Source organism: Festucalex cinctus, chromosome 12 (assembly GCF_051991245.1).
Source record: "Festucalex cinctus isolate MCC-2025b chromosome 12, RoL_Fcin_1.0, whole genome shotgun sequence".
Taxonomy (NCBI): domain Eukaryota; kingdom Metazoa; phylum Chordata; class Actinopteri; order Syngnathiformes; family Syngnathidae; genus Festucalex; species Festucalex cinctus.
In genome coordinates, this window is record NC_135422.1 from 26,785,252 (window position 1) to 26,803,730 (window position 18,479).

The following is an 18,479-nucleotide window of genomic DNA, read 5'->3' on the forward strand; positions in this document are numbered from 1 at the left end:
TATAAAAGGTAATGTCACATTGGCCCCCACATTTAACTCCCCCCGCCACCAACGTCTTATTGCAGATAGAAGGATGTAAAATGAAAAGTGTAGTGTGAGAATCCATTGTAAAGAACGGTTAGGGTTTGCATTATTCAAAAATTTGGTGCCAACATTTTAACTTTTACTGCAAATGAATATCGGCTTCAAATATCGGTTATCTGCCTCCTTGACTACCGATAATCGGAATCGGTATCGGCCCTGAAAAAAGCATATCGGTCTCTCTCTATAAAAAATGAGCTCATACAAAAAAAAACCACAATATTGTATTCTGTACATCACAGCAATGCATATAACCAACCTACAATCTCAAATAACACTAAACATCGAGGCACTTACTTGCTAATGCACGCACACATTGAGTTAAACAGATGTGCTGCTTTTACCTCATTTGCTCCCAAAAACGTATAAATACGTTCCATTTTAAATGCTGAAAGTGTCCCAAAGACGTCTTCAAGTTTTCTTTTTTTTTTTTTTTTTTTTTTTTTTTTTTTTGGTGCTCGAGCATACAAAGGCTTTGATGCAGCCTCCGCAACCAGGGCCACGCTGGAAACAAGATTTCCCCACAATTCTAAGCAGATTTGTGAATAATGATGAAACTTTATTCTAATGCCAATTGCTGCAAAACAGAATCAGACAGAAACACACTTTTTTTTTCCTGATGAAAGAAGAGACCCACTCTAATCTTTCTTTTGGTGGGTTCCATGTTTTTATAGGAATAGAACACAATATTCTGTGGGCCTTGAAAAATCTGTCAAAATCCAGTAAAACAGCCGGCAGCGAAGGGTGTAGCTTCAGCGAAAATGGCTGGGAGTGAATGAGTTAATATCGTGACATGACGACGGCAATATTGTGGCAGTTTTAATATTGCAATATCACGTTATTGCCGTTATCGTTACATCCCTATTTCATTCATTTTCTTCACCGCATGCTCCTCACAAGGGTCGCGGGGGGTGCTGGAGCCTAACCCAGCTGGCTTCGGGCAGTAGCCGGCGTACACCCTGAACTGGTTGCCAGCCAATCGCAGGGCAACATCCCTACTCTATATTATTGGAATTAATTAGGTTGTTATTAGAGATAGACCGATATGCTTTTTTCAGGGCCAATAGAGTTACCGATTATCGGTAATCAAGGAGACAGATAACCGATATTCATTTTCAGAAAAAATAAATAAAAAGTTGGTGTCTGAATTTTAAAAACTCGAGTACTTGACTACTTAAACATGTTAAAGGCTTTTTAGAGCTTAGAAAGTAGACAACTTTGTTTCTGACAAAAAGTTAGCTCGCGGCTAACCGTTTACCAGCACGCTAATAGCTGCTAATTTGCGAGCTAACCATTAGCTCGCGGGCTAACCGTTACTACTCTCAAATGGCTATTAATTTGTGAGCAAGCGGCTCGCTCACGGGCTGACTGTAGCCTGCACGCTAACTCCCAAATAGCCTTCAATTTGCAAGCTAGCGGTTAGCTCGCAGGCTAACCGTTAGCCTGCACCCTAACTCCCAAATAGCCGTCAATTCACGAGCTACTGGTTAGCTTGTGGGTTAACTGTAGCACGCAGGCTAACTCCCAAATAGCCTCTAATTCGCGAGCTAACGCATCGTAGCTGGGGGCAGAGTTGTAGTTTATTTATTACACAAGTTAGTAAGTTTAACTTACCAGTGGTGGCCCTTCTGCATTTGATTTTCTCTTCTGCACGTGTGAGCATCATCTAGAGAAGAGCCGAGCTTTAGCTGCTCATGGGTTGTTTGCACTACACAAGCAACCAATCAGATGGTGCTGTGGGTGGGCCAATGCTGCAGGGAGCCAACAGCCACCGATTCAGAGTAGACGGAGGAGAAGAGCAAAAATAACTTAACCCTCGTGCAATTTGCTTAGCCAATTATGTAAATTAGGTTTTGATTGTGCAGGGGGAAAAAAACAAAAAACAAAAAAAAACAAAAAATGAGCCACGGTTTTGGAAAACTGGGGGACCGTCAAAATGCGAGTGTGCCAACATTTCTCAGCCATTGCATGAGGGAGATAACAATCATAATATCCCTGGAATCGGATTTAGCCAACCGCGTAACATTAATGTACATTATAAGTGACATTTTTGGACCGATTGGACACTGCATGTATTTTATTGCAATTTCCGTGATTTCTGCATGAAATCCTTCTATGGACATTCCTCGACGGTGCCATGGGCATGAGAAAGATTTTGCACCCCAAATCCACCAGGTGGCGGTAGAGGCCAATTAATGATTTTCCTTGCAAACGCCGCACTGATTCCAGCACACCATATTCCACACAGACTTATTTCTTCGTGCTTTTTACTGATTGTGCATTCGACAGGATGTTAGTGGATGCGCGTGCACGTTAGTGGGCGCGCGTGCGTGTTCGTGGATGCGCGTACACGCGCGCCACTTATATTTTTGTGCAGAAAAAGGTATTGCGAGCTATTGACTTATGTTTCGTGTTGGGATATGCTGTTTTTTTGTCTGCATGGACGTGGGAAGCACGTTCCCTAGTGGGAGGGGTCGAATGGCAATGCTCGTTGTCGTTTTTATTCCCCAAAATGAGCCACTGTTAGTCGTTGCAATACAGCGGTTTTCCTCAGTGTGTGAAGGCTGTTATTTATTTATTTTTTTCTCTTTCTTCACTTCAGAACTTCAGAATTAATAGCGTGCATATTCCACACGCATGCACAGTTCGATCATCCATTTTGAACAGCCGAGCATTGACATTTGCTCGCCAAGGCTGCAGGGGGCAGGCGTGCCATTGTGGCCAAACGTGCGTGCAACGTGGAGGTGACGTATTTCCCTTCGTGCATTCTTCAAAACATGGCAAGGAGCATGGATCGGTGGAAACAATAACCATTAGGGATAAGACAAAACAAAAAAAAACGGTTTTTTTTGCAACTTATGAAGTGTAACATGTAACAGTTGTCGAGATGAATTCCTCGTCGGTTATCTTATCTGGCCGTTGCATTTCTACGTGTGAAAGTGCTAAGCTTCGATTTTTATTCGGCTAGTTTGTATTCACAACAACGTGCTAACGTGCTAAGAGGCTAACGTGCACGAGACATGAGCTTCGTGGATCTCAGGAAAAGAAAGAAAAGAACGGCGATCGGAGACACAAAAAGCTGCAAATGCAAGTTGGCAAGTAAGTACTTCTACAAAATAAACATAAACGAACATATGAGCACGTCCTGGAATGCCGCGGGGGACGTGTAGCTTCCGAACGGTATGTAGCTCGTCGCTGTGTTGACTTCCGTTCGCCGGATACAATTGGATACAGGCGATGTAAATTTGTCCGAAAAACACGCACGATTTCCGGGTAAAGTAAACGGACGGATCGGTGTAATGGAGCTTTTTCTTTCCGTTATTTGTCCGGAACCGTACGTCCTACGGGGAAAATTACACATATCTGACACATATCTGGAACCGTGAGCACAAGAGATACGTGGCTCGTTGAAGTGCGACGCCGGATACGGGGGTGTAAATCGGGCCTTCCTGTATCCGAAAAACAAACACAATTTGCGGCTAAAGTCACGGAGGGGTCCCGGTGCCGCTCCGGAGCCCCACAAAAAGTACTTTTTTCCCCAAAGTTTTCTATCAAAGCTACCGTGTTGCCTGATGCTCTAACTATGTCATATGAAAGATTCAAATTTATTTATTTATTATACATATATACAACACAGTTAATTTTCTTCATAATCTATTATTTGGCTTCTGTTGTCCTATGGCGGGGGGAAATAATAATAATAAATAAATATACTATATTTATGCATAGTTTTGATGCCAATGAACATTTTGGGTGGTTGAAAGAAAAAAAAATATTAAAAAATGACTTAGTTATCACACCTCAAAGTAGAATTACTTATTTGGCTAAAATTTACTTTTCCAGGGTGTTTTGCATTAAATTGCCATTGTCAAAAAATTTGGCATGCATTGAAAAAATTGTTGTTATAACTTATTGCCTTATTCGAAGCTCTAATTATGTCATATGAAGTATTAATTTTTTATTTATTTTTTATACATGTATACAGCACAGTTCGTTTTCTTCATAGTCCATTCTTTGGGCTTGTATTGTCCTAAGAGGGGGGAATACATAAAAAAAAAAAAAAAACTTCATATGTATGGATAGTTCTGATGCCAATGAACATTTTGAGTGGTTGAAATAAAAAAAAATGTTAAAAATTGACTTAGTTATCACACCTCAAAGTAGAATTACTTATTTGGCTAAAATTTATTCTTAGAGCGTGTCACTGATTCCAAGGCACAAGGGTTGTATCGGCCATAAAAAAATAAATAAATAAATAAAAAATAAAAAAAGACCGATGCCGATATTCATAAAATGCTGAATATTGGCCGATTATCGGTCTATCCCTATTTGTTATCCCAACTGCCTTTACAGCTGCATGTCTTTTCCTTCTTAAGTAGATAGGAGAATATGAACATTAATTAAGCAACATTGCACAACAACAATTTCAAAATATACGGAAAACTATGATGGAGTTGGCAATTCAAAAGAATATAATGGCTTGGAGAATTTATTCTTTATTTTAGTTTCTTCTTTAGGATAAAAGGTAGGTGAGTAAAAAAATTAGCTGTCGAAAGTGAGATGAGCTGAGCCTATGTAGGTGGTGGTCCAGAGTAGCGCAGCATAACACTGAAAGATCTGGCGAAGTTATTGGAGATGGAGCAGGTGTTGCCTTGGTCCATGACGGGCAGGAGAAAGGCCAGTAGCAGTAAAGCCAGAAAGAAGAGCCAGAGAGGAAGAGCCAGTCGACAAACCCGTTGCAGCAACCCCGTTCTCTGCAACAACAACAGCGACAGTGTTAATGGAACATAGTACATGAATGCACGTTTGCTGTCTGTGTTGTTGAGTGTCTTATCAAGATTCAATTATCCAATACATTTTTTTGTCAATAGCAACACACATTTCCGCAGGATATGGCATGAAATACAATACCCAAGGTCCCAGGTTAGCTCAGTCAGTAAACCCTGTGATTTGTGAAAATAAAAATAGAACAACAAAGTAAGACTAGAGCTGCGAGCAGCTATAAAGGGCCCTCTTAGCCCAGGCCACGTTGGGGTACTTGCACATTGGGGTACTGGAACATTGGGAGCAGAATTTCTTTGAAAATGGCATAATAAACCTTTACATGTGGATTTTTTTTGGCCAGGTGTGATGTGTGTGTCAAGCTCAATGGGTATTCGTGAATGTTAAGATCTGCAAAAATCAGTGTCCTTTTTTATTTTTAGGCAATGAGTTGCCCTGATTGGTATTTTTTGTAAAAAGTATATATACACATCATTGCTCGTTTTACTCATTGCACAATATTGCTTTTATTGTCCATAGAGGCCATCAAAAATAAATAAAACAAAATAAAAAAGTGCATATGTTTGGATAGGTCTGATGCCAGTGAACATTTTGAGTGGTGGAAAGTAGGGCTGCACGATTTTGGGGGGAAAAAAAAACACAAAAAAACCCAAATTTTTCAGACCAATATTGTGATTGCAATTCAATTTGCGATTTTTGTATTTTACACATTAACCCCCTTGGCGTTATTTTCTGGCTTTTCTGTTTTTCATCAAAGAAAAAGCATTGGGAAAAAAATACTAGGGAGATGACATGAATTTGGAATTGTTACATTGTTCCAACATTTGGAATTTGAAGTTCAAAATCCTAAAGTTTCTAAGTTAGTGCAAATGGGAGATAGATATTTAAATTAAACTCTTGTGATTGTGCCATTTCTTTTTACGCACAGACACCCATTATAATTCATAATTTTTGATGTACTGTACACTTGATGTGTTATAGTGCATTTCCCATGTTTTCCCACTTTATCCTTTCAGTACGACCTCAACTAAAGGTGGAAAATGTAAAATGTGAGTTGAGTCATAAAAGCCATAATACACCAGGTGGCGCTAAAGAGCTAATTATCATTTTTGCTTGAGCTGACTTATGTCTTTGCTACGTGACCATACTTGGCCCAAAAGTTGTTGTCATGGTCAGGATTGATGGAATAGAGCTGTGCATGTGTGGATGCAGTAACAATCATGTGCACACGTCTATGCGTGTTTGTGCGTGTGTGTAGTCAAAGTGACAATTGTGGACACACTGTGTTTTACTGAAATACCAGTTCTTACTAAACTTGAAACGATTAAGAGAAGTTTTGCCATCATTACCAAATTTATCAATTCAGTTGGACCTCAACTAAAGGTGGAAAGTAAAAAAAATAACTTGAGAGTCATAAATGCCATAATCCACCAGGTGGCACAGGTGGTGATTATAAACCAGGCGGAAGACAGTGAGGAGTGAAAGACGAGCATGGTGGCTAGCGTGAAACTACGACGCAACTGCTTTTCACCCACAAAAAGTATGAGAATATACTCAGATCATTTTATATCAGGTAGTTTTTCTCTTTTTCATATACAGTGGGTCATAACATTAACCTCTGATTGTCAATTCGAGGCTGACGTGATAAATGTGCCATTTTATCTTTAGTGAAACAATCATTCATACTTTTGTTGCACAAGTATTCAAGTAATTTTGACCAAAAAGTTAACGATTTAACACGATTATCACAATTAACACTAACTCGGGCTTGATCTCTGCTGAGGAATGCGTTGTAAATGTGCAGTCTGATTGTTAGCAGCTAGCAAGCTAAGATAGCTTGAAGACTCCGATATACAGCAAGACGAGTATGTCCAGACACAAACGATTTAATGAAGGACAATTTATACCATGAAAGTAGTAATTGACGTACTGTTTCAACCAAAAACAACATACCTTAGGCTTCCACTTCCACTTTGCCCTCCAACAAACCTCTTTTTTTTTTTTTGTAGCTAGCGGCTCCAAACGAGTGGTTTCAATGAATCGCAGTAATGTAGTGTCCTACTCGGGACGTTTTTTGTGACACTTGACATATTTCCTACCTTTTAACGAAAACGCTCGCCGGAAATCAAGCTCTCTACATTCATTTGTTATGGGAGGCTTGCCCTCCGGGAGGCGGAACGGGAGCTAAGCAGTGACGTCAGCTGGAAGGGTCTATAGAAGAGGGCTCTGCAGCTGCTACAAACTGTTTTCTCCCATTTACTGTTTATTAGCTAATTTGTGTTGCTTATATGGTATTGTTTTGTGATAAAAATAGAACTAAACAAATATTACGGTAAGCAATATCAGACAAGAGGGTTGTTCCACTCACCAATTTCCTTAAACTGCTTCAGTTATTGGATAGGTTGTTGATTTCTAAGTAAAAATATGTTTGAAATTGTCTCGTCTTGGTTAAATGCAAAGATAATCAGTGTGATGTCATGTTATTATGTTATTTTAACTCTGACAATTAGAAACAGGGTTATAATAGTTTTGGATTTTTCAGTATACAGGAGGTAGTTTTTATTTTGTATTGACCTTTTTTATTATTTAATTCAGCGAGTCTTAATTTCATTTGACTAGTTTTTATTGTTAAGTATTGTGTAATAAAGTAAAGTAAATAATACACAAACTATAATTTTGAAACTAATGTTTGCCGCATGAAAGCGCAGTTATGGCTACCGCCAGTTCGCCACCAGAGTGTGAATGCGTGAGTGCATGAATAATGTATCGTCTGTGAAGCATCTTTGAGTGTCCAAAAAAGTGCTACATAAATCCGATGCATTATTAGGGCTGGGTCTAAAATAGCGTTATCAAATCGACATTCCTTTTCATAGCCCAATATCGATTCATAAAACCATGAATCGATATTTTTAATACGGCATTTCCCCCCCGTAAATCAATGTGCCAACCCCCCCTCCACCCCAAAAAAGAAGGTAAGAATTGGACATAAAAACACAAAAAAGTGGATGCATAACTACGTATTATGACTGTGTCTCTTACAAGACAGGAATTATTTATTTATTTATTTATTAACCACTGGAACTGTCACAGGAATGTAAATATTGTGATTTGCCAGAGTGTTTTTGCCACTTTATTTACATAGCACTGTGGTTGTAATTTATTTAAATTATTTTTGTTATAGGTGTCAGTCGGTTAAAATTTTTAATCGTAATTAATCGCATGACTTCAATAATTAACAGATGATTAATAGCACATTAATCGTGCATTTTATACCTCAATTTGTATCTAAATTTTCAATCAAATGTAATTTTTTCCCCTAATTTAAATATGGACAATGGTGACAGCTCAGTGCATTTTTCTTTTCATATTAAGAGCTGACTAATTTTTAACATGAAGTAACTTGTGAAATTATGCACATTTCTAAAACTGTAAAATACAACCTCGTCCCCAAAAATATATGCATTGTTATTTCATTTATTACTGCGAAATTGTGTTAGTGTATTCCTTTGCGGAACGCTGAATGCCTTTATTTTGTTATTACTGCTTGCGAACCAGAAATGATCGATGTGTACCTTTCATATTATTAAGAGCTTCTTAATTTTAAACAAGAAGTAACTTGTGATCTTCTGCACATTTTAAAATTGTAAAAGACACCTTGACGCTAGTCCCCACAAATATATGCAGTATAATTAAATGTATTTATAGTGATTTTTTTTTTTTTTTTTTTTTCACGACTTTGGATGCTTTTATTTTGTTAAGTTCCCGGATGCGCCATGATGCCGCTCTCAAGAGAACACATGATCGTACTTTCAGTTTCACCCGACGGTGCTTTACTGCAACGAAAGAGAAGACGATGTTAGACTTTCTTGGAGTTGCTGAATAAAATACAGTACACCTCACATGAAAAGATTTTGACATGGACGTTTCTGCTGCTTCACGCCTGGAATTCTCTTAGAGGCTTTCCAAATAAGGAAGGGGTCGTTCATCAATCGAGCGTTAAAAAAATTTAGTGCCGTTAAAGACACTTTTAGTTAAAGCGATAATTTTGACAGCCATAATTATTATGTATGGTTTTGATCAAGTTGTGTTCAACAACATACATGATTAATGTAACTGTATTGCATCTTCTGCCAATATACTCACTATCTCTCCTCTGGACATGAAATCCTGATAGTGCATGTGTGATAATAATTGGCAGATGAAAACGATGACCATTTTTGCTATAATTATAGAGTTTTATAAACAAAACAAAAAAAATTAAATCTATTTTTTTCCCAGTTATTTAGGACCATTTGAATCTATATTAACCTGATAAACCCAACAAACATTTTCATTTATTCAAAAATAACTCCTGTGCAAAATGTTCAGACAACAATAACGTATAATGATTCTGAATATGTTTTAACATAAACTTAACGTTCATAGTTTGTGCTACAATTAAGTAGTTGGTAAATATTGTAAACATGTCTTGCCTTTAATTCACTGTCATAAATGACTTTAATTAAGAAAACAATGATAAGAGCAAACATAAAGCAAATTGTGTATTTCTGTTAGAGGGGTTAATTTGTGGAACAATTATGACAAAGTAAAAAAAATGTGAATCAATTACTGTATTTAAAAAAAGGTTTAAAACAATAATAGAAAAATATGTAAATCAGGTATAAATGTAAATAAATTTGTGTGTGCATGTATGTTTATATGTGTATGTACTCGCTCCCTCTTCTTTGCGTATATTTAATGGATAAGACTTAAGACTTACAACTCATACCAATATATCTGTGCACTTAAGATAAACATGTTTTGTTTATTTTCTATTTAATTTTTATGTTAGTAAGAACAACCTATTAGTATATTATTATGATAGAAGTATTAAAGTGATATTTCACTTATTTAGCCCATTATAGCAATAAAAAGTCAATATTTTGTTTGTAATTAATTTGATACTTTCATTATTTTTGACATACAATTAGTACCTTTAAAAACACATTTAGCAATTTGCTGTCGACTGAAAATGACATCGCAAAGGGCTCAGGTAACCAATCACAGCTCACCAGTTTTCTAGGTTTGGTCATGTGACACTCACAAGCTGAGCTGTGTTTGGTTACCTGAGCCCTTGTGATGTCATTTTTTAGTCGACAGCAAGTTGCAAAATGTGTTTTGAAAGGTACTAACTGTACATGAAAAATAATGAAAATATAAATTTATTATAGGCAAAAATATTCATGTTTGACTGCCAAAAATGGCTAAATAAGTAAAGTATCACTTTAAGGAGTAGGACTATGTAAGTTTTTGTACTTCTTCCTACTCATTTTGAACATGTAAATGATGATACTAATGACATTTTTTTTTTTTTTCTCACTTGTGATATGTTTATGTTTATATGTTCAATACACCCAATCAACCAATATACACATTATTTTTATAGTACCTTAAACACTGTTGCTCCAGTTGCAGGTTTCCCCTGTTTGACAGTGACTTTCTGCAAAGGAAAAAAAGCAATATTAAGTTTTTACTATGTAATGGACTTTCCTCCCAAAGCTAAGATGTACTTATGAAGACAAACCACTCTCCTCACAGCCACTGATCACCAACATGATGTTTCGATTGGGATTTGGTGTTGTGCACCAGTGGACAGTTTAGCCTGAGCACGACGAGGGTGTGTTCCAACTACAGAGGGATCACACTCCTCAGCCTCCCTGGTAAGGTCTATTCAGGGGTGCTGGAGAGGAGGGTCCGTCGGGAGGTCGAATCTCGGATTCAGGAGGAGCAGTGTGGTTTTCGTCCTGGCCGTGGAACAGTGGACCAGCTCTACACCCTCCGCAGGATCCTCGAGGGTGCGTGGGAGTTCGCTCAACCAGTCCACATGTGTTTTGTGGATTTGGAGAAGGCGTTCGACCGTGTCCCTCGGGGAGTTCTGTGGGGGGTGCTTCGGGAGTACGGGGTGCCGGGCCCCTTGATACGGGCTGTTCGGTCCCTGTACGACTGTTGCCAGAGTTTGGTCCGCATTGCCGGCAGTAAGTCGGATTCGTTTCCGGTGAGGGTTGGACTCCGCCAAGGTTGCCCTTTGTCACCGATTCTGTTCATAACTTTTATGGACAGAATTTCTAGGCGCAGCCGAGGCGTGGAGGGGTTCCGGTTTGGTGGCCTCAACATTGCATCTCTGCTCTTTGCAGATGATGTGGTGCTGTTGGCTTCATCAGGCCGGGGCCTTCAGCTCTCACTGGAGCGGTTCGCAGCCGAGTGTGAAGCGGCTGGGATGAGGATCAGCACCTCCAAATCCGAGACCATGGTCCTCAGTCGGAAAAGGGTGGAGTGTCGTCTTCAGGTCGGGGATGAGATCCTGCCCCAAGTGGAGGAGTTCAAGTATCTGGGGGTCTTGTTCACGAGTGAGGGTGAGATGGAGCGGGAGATCGACAGGCGGATCGGTGCAGCGTCTGCAGTGATGCGGACTCTGTATCGGTCCGTCGTGGTGAAGAAAGAGCTGAGCCAAAAGGCAAAGCTCTCGATTTACCGGTCGATCTACGTTCCAACCCTCACCTATGGTCACGAGCTGTGGGTCGTGACCGAAAGAACGAGATCCCGGATACAAGCGGCCGAAATGAGCTTCCTCCGCAGGGTGTCCGGGCTCTCCCTTAGAGATAGGGTGAGAAGCTCGGTCATCCGGGAGGGACTCAGAGTCGAGCCGCTGCTCCTCCGCGTTGAGAGGAGCCAGCTGAGGTGGCTCGGGCATCTGGTTCGGATGCCTCCTGGACGCCTCCCTGGGGAGGTGTTCCGGGCATGTCCCACTGGCGGGAGGCCCCGGGGACGACCCAGGACACGCTGGAGAGACTATGTCTCTCGGCTGGCCTGGGAACGCCTCGGGATCCCGCCGGAGGAGCTGGTTGAAGTGGCTGGGGAGAGGGAAGTCTGGGTTTCCCTCCTGAAGCTGCTGCCCCCGCGACCCGACCCCGGATAAGCGGAAGAAGATGGATGGATGGATGGATGGACGACAAAATGTCAAAACACACACACGCCAAAGTGGTTAAGAAATGGGACGCGGACCTAAATATGAACGTTTTGCAGTTGGCCCAGATAATCCAGACTTGAATTCAGTTGAGAATCTGTAACGGGAACTAAAGATCAGGGTGATGACAAGAAAACGTGAAAGAGATGGTGCTCATCGTTCAACAATATCAGCCGAGACATGCAAAAAGCTGATCAGCAACTATGGGATGCGTTTCATTTGCTGTAATAGCCAACAAAAGGTTTTCTATTGATTTATGAGAAGGGCGTGAATAATTTTGTATGCAGCACTTTTTGTTCAAATGTATATAAAAGCTGGAAATATTTTTTTCCCCACAGGAATGCCTCTTGTACAACATCCTATTATCTTCTGGAAGACACCTGTGTCATTTCCAAAACCAGGAAAAAAAATTGCAAGTTACAGCAGCTTTAATGTTGTAAGGTTGAAATCGCTAGTTTTGAGCAAAAGGGCTTTAAAGTTTTGGTACTTGCATCTTTCAAATGTCCATAGCAACCAGTACCTTAGGGAAAAGATATGAACCTGAAATTTTCAGGAACTGTTCAAATATCAGTTTAAAGTCAATTCCAATAGCAGGCAAGGCCATCGTCCGAAATTTTAACCCTTTAAACGTTTTGGAAGTTTGACCTCTCAAGAGATGAAATCAACTTCAACTTTGAAGATCACACTCAGCATACAATACATTTGCTGAGGCTTTGCTTATTTTATTGTTGCTCCTTGTGGTATTTTCTTGCTTAAATTAGGTCATAATACCACCGTGGGAATTTTTTTTTCATAATTTTGTGTCAATTAAAAGATTATTTGCCATTTGATGTGGCCTGTGAAAAGTGCTTTATTGATAACTTATCATGGATGTGATGTCTCAAATGCTTTTGAAAATGAAGAAAATGAAAATGTTTTTTTTTTGTTTTTTTGTTTTTTGTTTTTTGTTTGTTTGTCCCACCACCCCACCGCAACTATAACTATTGTATTTACAAGTCAATATAGCCTGTGTGAATTTTGGGGCGGGCTGTCATGCTGTGACTCTTTTGAGCGGACCATTTTTCATCTTCAGGTTAAATATTTCATAGTTCATTTTTATGTTCATGTCATCCCATTTAATATACTGATCTCGGGGTGGGAGAAGCGGATGGTGGTGTTTTTGTCTGTGGGGTGTCAACATTTGATCATTTTCTCCATCACTTTACCTTATGTTTATTACATATTTGTTTGAAATTGAAATATTTGGTGGATTATTATTTTAGTTTTTTACCGTCTTATGGTGTTGTTGTGACTTGCTTCGCTACAATTACTGTTTTATTGTTTCTCTTTCTTTCTAACTCAATATGGTTACAGTATATGATATCAATCAATGACGTGCTTAGGATTGCGTCTCTCTGCCAGCTTGATGTTGCCTTCCTTGTTTTTCGTTTTTTTTCTTTTGTTTTGTCATTGTTGCGCTTTAATTAGATTTTTTTTTTTATTTGAAAAAAAAGACAAAAAACAAACATCTTTGGCACTGAATTTTTAGCGACTTAAGTCATTGTTTGCATTTAATGTGTTCAAATGTTTCCTTTGTTAATGTGATTTTTCTCCTGAATCTGAACCTCCCCACCCCGCCCCAAAAGACACTTTTAAATGCAGGCAATATTACACAAGATTGGATGGAAACCTCTCAAGCGGTAGTCACCTTCGAATCGAGCCTGGTCTTGACAACACCTGCAGCCTTTAGCTTGGACTTGTACAGCATCCAGCGGTAACGAAGTTCTTCTAGATCCACGTCCACTACTGGATCCGATCCACTCTTACTAACTCCACTCCCCTGAAGCAAAAGCTGGAACTGCGCCTGACCCCATGTTAGACCTGACCTCAGGGCCTGCATCAAAAAAAAAAAAAAAGTCAAACAAGTTCAGGAGTGCTGTAATAATACAGCAGGCTGTTTGCTTTCGTGTTTTCAAAATAATAGGCAATATTTCAAACAAAATTAGTTGAAAACTAAGATGTCAATGTTCCAGTTTATATAATCTCCATTTTACACCATATTCAAGAGGTTTCTAAACTCAAGACTTCGAGGGCTTCAACTAAAACTTTTTATTATGAGCTGTTGTTTGATTTTTTTTTTTTACCTTGTTGTCAGTAGTGATGAACCAATACCACTTTTTTTTATTTACAGACCGAGTGTGAGTACTAGTTCTAGGGCCCGACCGATATGCACTTTTTGAGGCCGATACCAAGACTGATTTTTGGCAGAAAAAAAAAAATACAGATTACCGATTAATCTGCCAATTATTTATTAAAAATATATATAATACAAATACTGACAGCTAAGGCTGTTTTAAAGTGCTATATAAATTAAGATAACTTGACTCTTCCTGTGCGTTTTGGCCTCTTGGGGGCAGTGTGGTGCCATGCATCTATGGCGTACAAACTTAAAAAGTGAGTACAGAAAAGGTTGTGATTGAATTCTATTAAAATAACTTGTTTTTCACACATTGGGAAGAATTTGTGCCTTTGCATAGTGTTATCTCATCTGTTAGTAGGTGTTCCCACAAGATTTGTGTGTGGATATTCGTTATTTGAAGGAAAAACACTCCCGAAGTCAACGCTAACTTCCTGTTCGTGCTAGGCTAGTGATGTTTTAGAAACAAAGCATGTTTTGTATTTAAATATACAGTAGATTTCATTCATTACGTTATTTTTACAGTTAACTCCAACTGCGACGTCATTAAACAGCTGAAAGGACACTTTGGGACCACAGAATAAGCAGAATAACATATGCGACACACTTGCTAGTTGCTAATGCCATGAAAGCAAAATGGTGCATCCAGGGCACTTTCACAGCGTCAGAAACTTCCGTTTTCTTTGATAATGTTTTAAGGGGGAAATAATCGGCCATTTGGCTGATTGTTTTGGCCGATGTTTGAAGGCCAATAATCGGCTGATTAATCGGTCGGCCCCTAACTAGTACTAGTACTTACATTTGAGTACTTGCCCATGCTAAGTTCCAATACTACAAAATGCCATTGCTACTGCATATACTCAACTCAACTCAACTTTATTTATAAAAGCGCTTTAAGAATAGGCGTTGCTGTATACAAAGTGCTGTACATAAACATCAATTAATACATTATACATCAGTGAACAAATAAGAAGTAGTGAATAAAGAGATAAATAAATACATAAAAAAAATCACTAAAAGATATTTTTAAACAAATATATTTCCTTTAATTTTGACAAAAAAAAAACAGCACAGTCACTCTTCAATAGTCTTAACGCTCACAAAAAAAAATAAAAAATGCTCTTTTAGTTTAAGATTCACAATTTTGAAGTATTTCCAAACCGGTGAAGTTTTGGTGAAAAACTGCTGCAAGCTAGCGCCAGTTACAGGCAAGGAGGACTCAATGTCTTCCCCCTCTGCCATCGGTCGCTTGTACTCGTCTGCGTCACGAGTACTCGAGTACTTGAAAAAAGGCTGGTATCGGCCCGATACTGATACCTGGTATCGGTACTCGCCCATCCCTAATTGTAATGTAACATACATGGACAGATGGCTTGCAATGTGATATCATTGTGCCATCGTTCAAAAAAGTTATTAGAAATTCGTCATGGAATTGATGCTGTAAATTGTGATCTCACAAATATGCCAATCATGCCAAACAAGGATAATGAGATTGTGGGTTCAAGATTGGTGCACCTTTAATTAGAAGCCTCAGAATTAATAAATACATTTGCTAAATTTGCTCAAAATGGGGATTCTGGGCAAGATGGCGACCGGGGCACACAAGATTTGCTGAGCTCCGCTAACATGCTTTGGGAAGTGACCTCAACCCAGGAGTTTGCTTGCAGAAACCTGTAAAAACAGGCAAGTGCCTCATTTCCCCCCTCCCAAAAAAAGTCAAATGCCGAAGCTGAAGGACGAAGACTTTCCGTCGTTGACTGAAGCTAACTCTGATACAGCTAACAAGCTAGCGTTCCACAACTCCGCGATGGCTGCGTCTTCTTCAGTGAACAAAAATGCTTCTGAGCTAATGGATACGAGCAAAGCTAGCAACAGACGTGGATTGAATGTCACCCCAACTAAACTTCCTCCGGCTAAGAGAGTTGCTACAGGGTCGGAGCTTTCCCTCAATGACATTTTGGCTGCCATAACCAAGCTGGACGATAAGTTGGAATATTTTGGGAAACAACTGAAAGAGAGCAATGACAAGTTTGCGAGCATGCTGCAACGTGTCGAGGAAAACACAGCGGGAATCACGGTATGTCAATCAAAATTGGATCAAATGGAACGCGAACATGCAGAAATGAAAAGTGAGAACGCGACATTAAAGGAGAGACTTTTGCCCAAAAGATACAAACGCCGTTGGAACCTGCGACTTGCGGGCCTGAAGGAACAAGAAGGAGAAGATATCAGAGAGAGATTGGAACAACTACTTTTGAAGATCATCCCCAAATAGAAAGAAAAGACTGGAAACATCGTGGATGCTGCTCATCGCGTGGGAAGGAAAGAAGGAGGAGCCGGCACGTCATCATGCAGTTCGTGAGGAGACTGCATCGGGATGCAGTCTGGAAAGCAATGAAAAACTCCCCCGTCTGCAGAGAGCAAGACGTTTGCTTCTCTCAAGATTTCATCAAAGAAGACCGGCTGGCGAGGGAACAACTTTGGCCGAAAATCCAACAGGCAAGAGTGGCGGGTAAGGTGGCCTTTTTTAGAGGTCACATTGCGGCGATTGATGGCCATACAGTGAAGACCTGATTCTGTTTTCTCAAGGTCCAAGCCCACTAGTTGTTTTTCTTTATTCGAGTTGAGACTGACAAGTTTTACTTTACATCTGTGTTTATTGGTGCTCGTAGTAGTTATTTTAATTTAATTCATGTGCAAATTCGACAATACTTGTCAATATTGCATTGCATTTGATTAGACCAGGGGTGTCAAACTCATATTAGCTCAGGGGCCGCATGGAGGAAAATATATTACCAAGTGGGCCGGATCGGTAAAATAATGTTATATATAATTTTGCCGTCAATTATACGCAGATTTTCGCTAATTGTGGGCTAGCCCTAAATTACGGAACTCAACTGTAATCATACTGTTCCAAAAAATAACATGAATGCAAATGTAACGCAGCAATATGTGTTCTGGACGTGTTAAATCTAACTGTTTTGCATGTATATTGTTATGTATAATTTATAATGCATTGTGTGGCGCAGTTCATGCATTCACTTGCCACCATTTTCACTGAAGCAACCCCCTTTGCTCCCGGCTGTTTTCCTGGATTTTGACTGATTTTTGCAAGGCGCACAGAATATTGTGTTCTATTGTTATAAATACATTGAACCAAAAGAAGGATTAGCATCTCTTATTTCATCGGGAAAAAAAAAAAAAAGTATATTTCGATCTGTTTCCGTTTTGCAGCAATTAGCATTAGAATATAGCTAATTTTTATCATGATTCACAAATCTGTTTAAAACTATGGGGGAAACAGGGCCCTGGTTGATATCTTATACTCTGCTGCCATTAACTACCATCCATTGCTTCAACAGTTCTCTTAAGTTCAGAGGCTGCATCAAAGCCTTTTCTGTGTGCTCTATCATTAAAACAAAACAAAACAAAAAAACGTAAAAATACGTCTTTGGAACACTTAAAATAGAACGTAGTTATACGTTTTTGGGAGCAAATGAGTTAGTATTATAAAGATGTTAATCCTTATCATATCTATAGTGTTACCAGTAATTAATTTATATCGTATTTAACATGTTTATGTCGGTCTATGATTTAAAAAAAATAAAAATAAACAAGCAAACCGTAACTTTAAGCTGTGTGTAAAATAATGACATCCAGGACAATTCCCCCACAAGTTGCACTGCTCATCTGAGGACTGCTTGTGAAATTATAAATGTATATGTTTTGATTGTGGCCAACTGATTAAAAATTATTTTTCACTTTACTAAATCATCTCGCGGGCCGGGCAAAACCCCATTGCGGGCCTGATCTGGCCCACGGACCGTATGTTTGACACCTCTGTGTTAAACATTTAAGCCATACTGCGTGCTGGAGAACGAGGGCTTTCTCTGATCAACTGCTGAAAGGAGATCGATTCTGTCCTCTTTCATCTAAAACTGCTTCTAACATCAAAGCGTATGTAGGAATGGAAGAATGTTGATTTATTGTATTGTATTGTATTGGTGTTAATGTTTTATGTTTGTTTTTTTGTGTTTCTGTAAAGCACTTTGTAACAGCTCAGGCTGTTTGAAAGCGCTCTATATAAATAAACTTGAGTTGAGTTGAGTTGAATGATGATCCGTTTCACCACTACTGGTAACTCACGCTTAGTGTGTCCTGTTGCATCTTGAGTTCTTCGCCATTGAGTGTTGCTCGTTTGGTGCCAAGGATCCCTGAAAGCAGATCATTCTCTCTGCACAGCCAGGCCTCAAACTCTCTCCTCTTGGACTCATGTTGACCCGGATCCATCTGTAAACATCAAAATCAACTCAAAAAAATGAAATGTCACGGAAGACACAATTGTTTTAAAAACCCAATGATAGCTGCCACCCAGACCACCTGCTGGAAGGCATTAGAAATTACAAAATCTCAATTGGTGCCCTGTGGGCTTTCTCC

The 18,479-nt window shown here is 39.3% G+C and overlaps 1 protein-coding gene across 2 annotated transcripts in view; it reads right to left on the reverse strand.

Moving 5' to 3' along the window:
* Window positions 1–4,554: 4,554 nt before the first annotated feature.
* syne3 (spectrin repeat containing, nuclear envelope family member 3) overlaps window positions 4,555–18,479 on the reverse strand; it is a 187,060-nt gene continuing 173,135 nt past the window's right edge. For both annotated transcript variants that reach the window (XM_077537982.1, XM_077537983.1), the window contains exons 15-18: window positions 18,189–18,332; window positions 13,554–13,739; window positions 10,292–10,342; window positions 4,555–4,835 (exon numbers count right to left, since the gene is read on the reverse strand). In XM_077537982.1, coding sequence (XP_077394108.1) covers window positions 4,653–4,835; window positions 10,292–10,342; window positions 13,554–13,739; window positions 18,189–18,332 — 564 coding nt within the window. In that variant the 3' untranslated portion in view covers window positions 4,555–4,652. The remainder of the gene's footprint in view (window positions 4,836–10,291; window positions 10,343–13,553; window positions 13,740–18,188; window positions 18,333–18,479) is intronic.